At 40.2% G+C, this 11,398-nt stretch overlaps 1 protein-coding gene across 9 annotated transcripts in view; it reads right to left on the reverse strand.

Moving 5' to 3' along the window:
• Window positions 1–11,398, reverse strand: part of ZNF451 (zinc finger protein 451) — a 97,110-nt gene that overhangs the window by 32,247 nt on the left and 53,465 nt on the right. For all 9 annotated transcript variants that reach the window (XM_043907005.1, XM_043907004.1, XM_043907003.1 and 6 more), the window contains one exon: window positions 10,013–10,156. In XM_043907005.1, coding sequence (XP_043762940.1) covers window positions 10,013–10,156 — 144 coding nt within the window. The remainder of the gene's footprint in view (window positions 1–10,012; window positions 10,157–11,398) is intronic.

Consider the following 11,398-nt stretch of genomic DNA (forward strand, 5'->3'; position numbering starts at 1 on the left):
CAGAGCAAAAAGCTTTCGACACAGTCCATCACCCATGTATGAGGAAAAACTCTCCAGAAAGTGGGCAGAGAGGGAACACAGTAGTAGCACTGTAATTGCCCAATGGTGTCCAACTCTTTGCGACCCTATGGACTGTATCCTGCCAGGCTCCTTACCATAATAAAGGCCATATATGACAAATGTGCAGCTAACATCATCATACTCAATGGTGAAAAGCTGAAAGCATTCACTCTAAGATCAGGAACAAGACAACGATGTCCACTCTCGCCACTTTTATTCAACAAAGTTTTGGAAGTCTCAGCTATAGCAATCAGTGAGAAAAAGAAGCAAAAGGATTCCAAATTGGAAAAGAAGTTAAACTGTCACAGTTTGCAGATGACCTGATACTAAATATGGCAATTCCATCTACCGTAACATCAAAAAAAAAAAAACCTAGGAATAAACCTACCCAAGGAAACAAAAGACATGTACTCTAAAAACTATAAGATGCTGATGAAAGAAATCAAAGAACACATAAACAAATGGGAAGATATACCATGCTTGTAGATTGGAAGAATCAGTATTTACTCAAAAATGACTATACTGCCAAAGCAATCTACAGATTCAGTGCAATCCCTATCAAGACATTTTTCACAGAATTAGAACAAAAAATCTTAAAATGTGTATGGAGAGACAAAGGACCCTGAATAGTCAAATCAGTGCTGAGAAAGAAAAGTGGAGCTGGAGGAATCAGGCACCCTGACTTCAGAATAGCAAAGCAACTCAGTATTCTTGTCTAGAAAACCTTAGGAAAACTATGAAAAGGTAAAAAGATTTGACACTGGAAGATAAACCATGCAGGTTGACAGGTATCCAATACACTACTGGGGAAAAACAGAGAAATAGCTCCAGAGAGAATGAAGGGCTAAGCCAAAAAGGAAATGACACCCAGTTGAGGATGTATATGATGGTGAAAGTAAAGCCCAATGCTGTAAAGAACAGTATTGTATACGAAACTGGAATGAATGAATCCAGGTAAACTGGACGTGGTCAAACAAGAGTGACTATTGACATTTTAGGAATCAGTGAACTAAAATGGACGGGAATGGGCAAATTCAATTCAGATGACCATTATATCTACTACTGTGGGCACGAATCCCTTAGAAGAAATGGAGTAGCCATCATAGTCAACAAGAGAGTTCAAAATGAAGTACATGGGTACAATCTTAAAGACAACAGAATGATCTTGGTTCATTTCCAAGGCAAGCCATTCAACATCACAGTAATCCAAGTAACACAGTAACCCAGTGACTAATGCTGAAGAAACTGAAGCCAAACAATTCTATGGGACCTATAAGACCTTCTAGATCTAACACCAAAAGAAGATGTCCTTTTTACCACCAGGGATTGGAATGCAGAAGTAGGAAGTCAAGAGATACCTGGAATAACAGGTAAGTTTGGCCTTGGAAGCAAGGCAAAAACTAACAGAATTTTGCCAAGAGAACACACTGGTCACAGCAAACACCCTCTTCCAACAACACAAGAGATGATTCTACATGTGGACATCACCAGATGGTCAATACAGAAATCAGATTGATTATATTCTTTGCTGCCAAAGTTGGAAAAACTCTAAACAGGCAGCAAAAACAAGACCAGGAGCTGACTACTGCTTAGATCGTGAGCTCCTTATTGCAAAACTCAGGCTTAAATTGAAGAAAGTAAGAAAATTAGTCCATTCAGGTATGACCTAAACAAAATTCCTTATGATTATATGGTGGAACTGAAAAACAGATTCAAGGGATTAGATCTGATAGAAGGGTGTCTGAAGAACTATAGATGGAGGTTCATAACAAGGTACAAAAGGTTCATAACATGGTACCAACACCATCCCAAAGAAAAAGAAATGCAAGAGGGCAAAATGGTTATCTGACAAGGCCATACAAATAGCTGAGAAAAGAAGACAAGCAAAAGGCAAAGGAGAAAGGGAAAGATAAATCCAACTGAATGCAGACTTCCAAAGACCAGAAAGGAGGATAAGAGCATGTTCTTAAGTGAACAATGCAAACAATAGAATGGGAAAGACTAGAGATCTCTTCAAGAAAATTAGAGATACCAAGGGAACATTTCATGTAAAGATGGGCAAAATAGAGGACAGAAACAGCAAGGAACTAACAGAAGCAGAAGAGATTAAGAAGAGGTGGCAAAAATACAGAAGAACTGTGCAAAAAACGTCTTAAGGACTTAGATAAACATGATGGTGTGGTCACTTACATGGAGCCAGACATCCTGAAGTGTGAAGTCAAATAGGCCTTAAGAAGCATTAACTATGAACAAAGCTAGTCGAGGTGTTGGAATTCCAGTTGAGCTATTTCGAATCCTAAAGGATGATGCTGTTAAAATACTTTACCCAATATGTCAGCAAATTTAGAAAACTCAGCAGTGGCCACAGAATTGGAAAAGGTCAGTTTTCATTCCAATCCCAAAGAATGGCAATGCCAAAAATGTTCAAACTACCGCACAACTGCACTCATTTCACATGAGAGTAATATAATGCTCAAAATCCTTCCAGCAAGGCTTCAGCAGTACATTAACTGAGAACTTCCAGATGTACAAACTGGATATAGAAAAGGCAGAGAAACCAGAGAGCAAATTGCCACCATCTGCTGGATTATAGAAAAAGCAAGAGAATTCCAGAAAAACATCTACTTCTGCTTCATTGACTATGCTAAAGCCTATGACTGAACACATGTAAATCCATGGCTGATTCATGTCAATGTATGGCAAAAATCACTACAATATTGTAAAGTAATTAGCCTCCAACTAATAAAAATAAAAGAAAAAAAAAGAAAGAAAAAAATTTAGGAAAAAAAAAAAAATAAAGCCTATGACTGCATGGATCACGAGAAACTGTGGAAAATTCTTCAAGAGATAGGAATACCAGAACACCTTACCTACCTCCTGAGAAACCTGTAAGGCAGGTCAAGAAGCAACAGTTAGAACTGTACATGAGACAAAAGACTGGCTCAAAACTGGGAATGGAGTATGACAACTCTGTATGTTGTCACTCTGCTTATTTATTTTATATGCAGAGTTCAGTTCAGTTGCTCAGTCGTGTCCAACTCTTTGCGACCCCATGGACCGCAGCACACCAGGCCTCCCTGTCCATCACCAGCTCCTAGAGTTTACCCAAACTCATGTCCACTGAGTCGGTGATGCCATCCAACAATCTCATCTTTTGTCGTCCCCCTCTCCTCTGGCCTTCAATCTTTCCCAGCATCAGGGTCTTTTCAAATGAGTCAGCTCTTCGCATCACGTGGCCAAAGTATTGGAGTTTCAGCTTTTACCATCAGTCCTTCCAGTGGACATTCAAGACTGATCTCGTTTAGGATGGACTGGTTGGATCTCCTTGCAGTCCAAGGGACTCTCAAGAGTCTTCTCCAACAACACAGTTCAAAAGCATCAATTCTTTGGCACTCAGCTTTCTTTATAGTCCAACTCTCACATCCATACATGATTACTGGAAAAACCATATCCTTGACTAGTGGACCTTTGTTGACAAAGTAATATCTCTGCTTTTTAATATGCTATCTAGGTTGGTCATAACTTTCCTTCCAAGGAGTAAGCATCTTTTAATTTCTTGGCTGCAATCATCATCTGCAGTGATTTTGGAGCCCCCTCAAAAGAGAGTCAAGCACTGTTTCCACTGTTTCCCCATCTATTTGCCATGAAGTGAAAGGACTGGATACCATGATCTTAGTTTTCTGAACGCTGAACTTTAAGCCAACTTTTTCACTCTCCTCTTTCACTTTCATCAAGAGGCTCTTTAGTTCCTCTTCACTTTCTGCCATAAGGGTGGTGTCATCTGCTTATCTGAGGTTATTGATATTTCTCCCGGCAATCTTGGTTCCAGCTTGTGCTTCCTCCAGCCCAGTGTTTCTCATGATGTACTCTGCATAGAAGTTAAATAAGCAGGGTGACAATATACAGCCTTGATGTACTCCTTTTCCTATTTGGAACCAGTCTGTTGTTCCATGTCCAGTTCTAACTGTTGCTTCCTGACCTGCATACAGATTTCTCAAGAGGCAGGTCAGGTGGTCTGGTATTCCCATCTCTTGAGAATTTTCCAGTTGTTGTGATCCACAGAGTCAAAGGCTTTGGCATAGTCAATAAAGCAGAAACAGATGCTTTTCTGGAACTCTCCTGCTTTTTCAATGATTCAGCGGATGCTGGCAATTTGATCTCTGGTTCCTCTGCCTTTTCTAAATCCAGCTTGAACATCTGGAAGTTCACGGTTCACATATTGCTGAGGCCTGGCTTGGAGAATTTTGAACAATACTTTACTACCGTGTGAGATGAGTGCAATTGTGCAGTAGTTTGAACATTCTTGGCACTGCCTTTCTTTGGGATTGGAATGAAAACTGAGCTTTTCCAGTCCTGTAGCCACTGCTGAGTTTTCCAAATTTGCTGTCATACTGAGTACAGCACTTTAACAGCATCGTTTTTCAGGATTTGAAATAGCTCAGCTGGAATTCCAACACCTCCACTAGCTTTGTTTGTAGTGATGCTTCCTAAGGCCCACTTGACTTCACATTCCAGGATGTCTGGCTCTAGGTGAGTGATCACACCATCCTGATTACCTGGGTCATGAAGATCTTTTTTGTATAGTTCTTCTGTGTATTTTTGCCACCTCTTCTTAATATCTTCTGCTTCTGTCAGGTCCATACCATTTCTGTCCTTTATTGAGCCTATCTTTGCATAAAATGTTCCCATGGTATCTCTAATTTTCTTGAAGAGATCTCTAGTCTTTCCCATTCTATTGTTTTCCTGTATTTCTTTGCATGGATCGCTGAGGAAGGCTTTCTTATCTCTCCTTGCTATTCTTTGGAACTCTGCATTCAAATGGGTATATCCTTCCTTTTCTCCTTTGTTTTTTGCTTCTCTTCTATTCACAGCTATTTGTAAGGCCTCGTCAGACAACCCTTTTGCCTCTTTGCATTTCTTTTCCTTGGGAATGATCTTGACCCCTGCCTGCTATAGAATGTCATGAACCTCCATCCATAGTTCTTGAGGCAGTCTGCCTATCACATCTAATCTCCTGAATCTATTTGTCACTTCCATTGTATAATTGTAAGGGATTTGATTTAGGTCATACATGAATTGTCTACTGGTTTTCCCTACTTTCTTCAATTTAGGTCTGAATTTGGCAATAAGGAGTTCATGGTCTGATCCACAGTCAGCTCCCAGTCTTGTTTTTTGCTGACCATATAGATCTTCATCTTTGGCTACAAAGAATATAATCTATCTGATTTCGGTGTTGGCCATCTGGTGATGTCCATGTGTAGAGTCTTCTCTTGTGTTGTTGGAAGAGGATGTTTGCTATGATCAGTGCGTTCTCTTGCCAAAACTCTATTCGCCTTTGCCGTGCTTCATTGTGTATTCCAAGGCCAAATCTGCCTGTTACTCCAGGTGTTTCTTGACTTCCTACTTTTTAATTCCAGTCCCCTATAATGAAGAGGACATGTTTTTTGGGTATTAGTTCTAGAATGTTTTCTAGGTCTTCATAGAACTGTTGAACTTCAGCTTCTTCAGCATTACTCGTCGGGGAATAGACTTGGATTCCTGTGATACTGAATGGTTTGCCTTGGAAGCGAACAGAGATCATTCTGTCGTCGTTGAGACTGCATCCAAGTACTGCATTTCAGACTCTTCTCTTGACTATGATGGCTACTCCATTTCTTCTAAGGGATTCCTGCCCACATTAGTAGATATAATATGCAGAGTACATCATGCAAAATATGGGCTGCATGAATCACAAGACAGAATCAAGATCACAGGGAGAAATATCAACAACCTCAGATATGCAGATGATACCACCTTAATGGCAAAAAGTGAAGAGGAACTAGAGAGACTCTTGATGAGTGTGAGAGAATGAAAAAAAGCTGGCTTAAAACCCAGCATACAGAAAACTAAGATCATAGTATCCAGTCCGATCACTTCATGGCAAACAGATGGAGTAAAAATGGAAAGTGTGACAGATTTTTTTCCTAGGCTCCAAAATCACTGTGAACATTGACTGCAGCCATGAAATTAAAAGACACTTGCTCCTGGGAAGAAAAGCTATGACAAACTTAGACAGCATATTAAAAATCAGTGACATCTCTCTGCTGACAAAGGTCTGTCTAGTCAAGGCTATGGTTTTTCCAGTAGTCATGTATGGATGTGAGAGTTGGGCCATAAAGAAGGCCGAGCTCCAAAGTATTGATGCTTTCTAATTGTGGTGGTGGAGAAGATTCTCGAGAGTCCCTTGGACAGTGAGGAGATTGAACCAGTCAATCATAAAGGAAATCAACCCTAAATATTCATTGGAAGGACTGATGCTGAAGTGGAAGCTCCAATACTTTGGGCACCTGATGCGAAGGGTCAACTCATCGGAAAAGACCCTGATGCTGGGAAAGAATGAAGGTGGGAAGAGAAGGGGATGAGAGAGGATGAGATAGTTGGAATGTATCACCAACTCAATGGCTATGAGTTTGAGCAAACTCTGGGAGATACTGAAGAACAGGAAAACCTGGTAAGCTGCAGTCTGTGGGGTTGCCAAGAGCTGTACACGACTGAGCAACTGAACAACAATGCAGTTACAGTTGTCAAAGCAGTACGGTACTGGCATAAATACAGAAACAGACATCAACGGACAGGACAGAAACCCAGAAATAAGCCCAAACACTTCTGGCCAGCTAACCCATGACAAAGGAGGCAAGTTTACACAATGGTGGAAAGACAGTCTCTGCAACAAATGGTGCTGGGAAAACTGGACAGTGACATGTAAAAAAATTAAATTAGCTCATTCCTTAATTCCATACGCAAAAATAAGCTCAAAATGGATTAAAGATCTTAATGTGAGACCAGACTATATAAAACTCTTAGAGGAAAACATAGGCAGAACATGCTCTAACAAAAATCACAGCAGCATCTTTTTTGATCCATCTCCCAGAATGATATAAAAACAAAAATAAACAAATGCAACCTACTTAAACTCAAAAACTTTTGCACAGCAAAGGAAACAATAAACAAAATGAAAGACAACCCACAGAATGGGAGAAAAATATTTGCAAATGATGTGACTGATAAGGGATTAGTCTCCAAAATTTATATTTTATGACACTTAACAGCATCAAAACAAATAACCCACTCAAAAAATGGGTAGAAGACCTGAATATACATTTCTCCAATGAGGACATACAGACAGGCCTATGAAAAGATGTTCAGCATCTCTAAGTATTAGAGAAATGCAAATGAAAACTACAATGAGGTATCACCTCACACCAGTGACAACAGTTATCTTCAAAAAACGCACAAACAATTGCTGGAAAGAGGGTGGTGAAAAGGGAACCCTGTTATACTCTCGGCTGCAATGTAAACTGGTACAGCCAGTATGGATAACAGTATGGAGGTTCCTGAAAAAACTGAACAGAGCTAGCATATGACCCTGCAATCCCACTCCTGGGCAAAAAGCTGGAGAAAAACACGATCTGAAAGGAGACACGCACCCCTGTCCTTCACTCACTGCAGCACTGTTTACAATAGCCAAGACATGAAAGCAACCTAAATGTCAATCAACAGAGGAACGGCTACACAAGATGTGGTACATATATACAATGGTGTATTACTCAGCCATTAAAAAGCGTGAAATAATGCCATTTGCAGCAACATGGATGGACCTATAGAATGTCATCCTGAGTGAAGTCCGTCAGACAGAGAAGGAGAAATACTGTATGACATCCCTTACATGTGGAATCTAAAAAGAAACGATACAAATGAACTTACTTACAAAACAGAAAGAGACTCATAGAGTTAGAAAACGAACTTACGGTTGCCGGGGAAAGGGACAGTTAGGGACTTTGGGAAGGGTGTGTACAAATTGCTGTTTAAAATGGATAACCAACAGGAACTCCTGTATAACACGTGGAACACCGCTCAATGCTGTGTGTGCCAGCCAGGAAGGGAGGAGGTCTCGGGGGAGAATGGATACGTGTATATGCACGGCTGAGTCCCTTTGCTGTTCACCTGAGACTACCACAACATTGTTAATTGGCTACACACCAATACAAAATGAAAATTTTAAAGTTAAAAAAAAAAAACTTGTGATTGGGAAGATGTGAAGAGGTCAAAATACCAACAGCAACAGGAGTTTGGAAGAAGTTGATTCCAACTCTCACGGATGACTTGAGGGGTTCAAGAACTCAGTAGAGAAGGGAACTGCAGATGTGGTGGCAAAAGCAAGAGAACTAGAATTAGAAGTAGAGTCTGAAGATGTGACTGAACTGCTGCAGTCTCATGATAAACCTTTAATGGATGATGAGCAAGGAAAGTGGTTTCTTGAGAAGGAGTCTACCCTAGTGAAGATGCTGTGATGACCGTTGAAATGACAAGTAAGGATTTGGAATGTTACATAAACTTAATTGATAAAACAGCAGCAGGGTTTCAGAGGATCGATTCCAGTTTTGAAAGAAGTTCTACTGTGGGTAAAATGCTATCACACAGCACTGCAGACTACAAAGAAATCATTCATGAAAGGAACAGTCAGTCAATGCAGCAAACTTGATTGCTGTCTCATTTTAAGAAATTGCCACAGTTGTCCCAACCTTCAGCAACCACCACCCAGATCAGTCAACAGCCATCAACATGGAGGCAAGATATCACCCCCGCCAGCTGAAAGATTATGACTCACTGAAGGCTAAGGTAACAGTTGGCATTTTATAGCAATAAGATGTCTGTCAATTAAGACATATTTTAAGACATAAGGTTCTTGCCCACTTAACAGACTACAATATAGTGTAAACATGACTTTTATATGCATAGAGAAACCAAAAAATTCATGTGACTTGCAGCGGTCTGGAATTGAAACTGCAGTATCTACAGGGTGTGCCTACACGTAAGAGGCTCACTGTACTAAATCTCAGTTAATCAAAGAGAAGTATCTCTCCCAGGTTTGGTCAATGGCTTATAAAGAGATTTAGTGTATGGCCAAACCAACCTGCATGCACCCGATCTCATGTCATCTCAGAAGCTGAACCTGGTTAGTGCCTGAATGGGAGATTTATACAAAGATGCACATTTATAAACAGTAAGGAAGAACTGAAGAGGCAGTTATGTAGGAAGCACAGTAATTCTGTAGCTACAAGGTCCAAGTTCAAAAGCTAACTCCATTATTTTATTTTTATACTTTGCAAAAAAAAAAAATAAACTTCTCAGCCTAATTCCTTATATTTAAAGGGAGAAAACTGTAATAATCAGTAAGCATGGGCTCCCCTGCTGGTTCAGGTGGTAAAGAATTTGCCTGCATTGCAGGAAACCCAGGTTCAATCCCTCGGTCAGGAAAATCCCCTGCAGAAGGGAAATGGCTACCCACTCCAGTATTCTTGGAGAATTCCTGGAGAATTCCACAGACAGAGGAGACTGGCTAGTGACATTCCATTGGGTCACAAAGAATCAGACACAACTGAGCAACTATTTTTCTTTAAAAAAAAAAAAAAAACAACAACAGTTCCTGGCATACTGTAGGCAGTGAATAAAAAGGCTCTTTCAATCTGCAGCTAAAGATCTATAAACTGTGGGTCCACCAAAAAGAGCTAACACCTATCACAGAGAAATGCAAGGAGAAAAATATTCTAGCACTGTAACTATAATGCAAGGTGACAAAACTTCAATTTTGTTTCCACCTCCTATTCAGGAAGGTCCAAGAAGAGTCCTTTTATTTTATTTATTTATTTTTTTAAATTTATTTGGCTGCACCAGGTCTCAGCTGCAGCACTCGGAATCTTCAGCTGCAGTATGCAAACCCTTAGTTGCGGCATGCGGGATCTAGTTCCCCTGCCCAGGGATCGAACCCCAGCCTCTGGCATTGGGAGCATGGAGTCTTAGCCACTGGACCACCAGAGAAGCCCCAAGAAGAGTCCTTTTAAAGTAAAACATATTCTAAGGTGTGTGTAGGGAGTCGGAGAGGTTGCCTCAAAAGTTTTTCTTATTGCCATACCTTGAAAGCCCCAAATAAATGTTCCTTGGTTAAGATGCCCTGGTAGGTGACCAAAAAAGTTGGACCAGTTATCGAAGTCGACAAAGACTATGTGAGTCATAGTTCGCAGGTAATCCAAGTCTGGGAGCTCAACAACCTCTTCATCTGAGAAAAAAGACACATCGACAGGAATTTGAGAAGAATTAGCTAAAAGCTTTTCAACTTGTCAACTTAACATTAATCTTGCATGTTTTTTACTTCTGTCTAAGCCATGTTGTGAAATCCAAATGACACAGTATATTTATATCAGATAAAAATATTTTGAATATTTCATAAATAATTGTCCTTTCTACAAATATGTGCCACTGATCCTGGCTTTCTTCAAAAGTCATTTATAAAGGGAATATTTTTAAAAAATTAGTGTACTGGAAGATCTAGAAGACCAAGCTTTAAGGCTAAATAACTAAAACTCGCACTACTCATCAAAATAAACTTTAGAGGTTACTTGCTAAGAACTTTCTTGCTACCAGGAGTCTGTTCTTTTCCTAACGTGGACGGCACGCCTCTGGCTCTATGCTATGCATACTGCTATATGCCATGCATATGCTATGCTGGCTCTACGCTGACACGAGCCCACCCACACACTGCTCCCGGGCGCCTCCCTCCAGAGACACCTCTTCTCTGCTCCCCCAGGGCCTCTCTGCCCTGACCCTCGCCAGCTCTTGTTCCCGCTCCTCTTCCCTGCTGTCACACCTCTCCACTTTGACAGGGTCTTACAGTTTCCCAGTAGCAATGAAAACCCTGAATGTTCAAAACATTCTTTTAAAAACAGACAGCTCCTACTCCACCTAATAAAGACTGCCTCAGAAAGAGCCTGCCATTCTTTCTCATTTCTAAAACACGTATTTTCTTATCTCTCTTCTTAAAATACTCAGTAATTTAGGTTTAGATATGACAATGACCTCCTGTCAAACACAGACCAACACAAATTCCCCAAAAGGAAAAAACCAGAACATTAAACTGTATGGCCACGGTTTCACTGGTAGAAGAAGAGTTGAATGGGGCTGGAGTACATCATTTAATCATCATAAAACACATGCCTAATGGTGATGCCAAGAGCTACCTGTGCTACAGAGCAAGTCTAAAAATTCAGTAGTTCGTAACGATACTTTATTAGCGGAAACTTTTACATATCCTCATTTTTCCACTCTACACTGCATAATTTACAGAGTTAATTTTTATTTAAAAGAATACATAATTAAAGTTATACTCAAAAGGAAACAATCATACTTCTAAACAAAATAAAAACATTGCACTCTTGTAGAGTTCTTCAGTCTTATCATAGAAGGAAAGTCTAGAGTAATCCACACCTCAGTATTCTGCCTGGTTTCTTGTTTCCACTTAAAA

Source organism: Cervus elaphus, chromosome 7, assembly GCF_910594005.1.
Source record: "Cervus elaphus chromosome 7, mCerEla1.1, whole genome shotgun sequence".
Classification (NCBI taxonomy): Eukaryota; Metazoa; Chordata; class Mammalia; order Artiodactyla; family Cervidae; genus Cervus; species Cervus elaphus.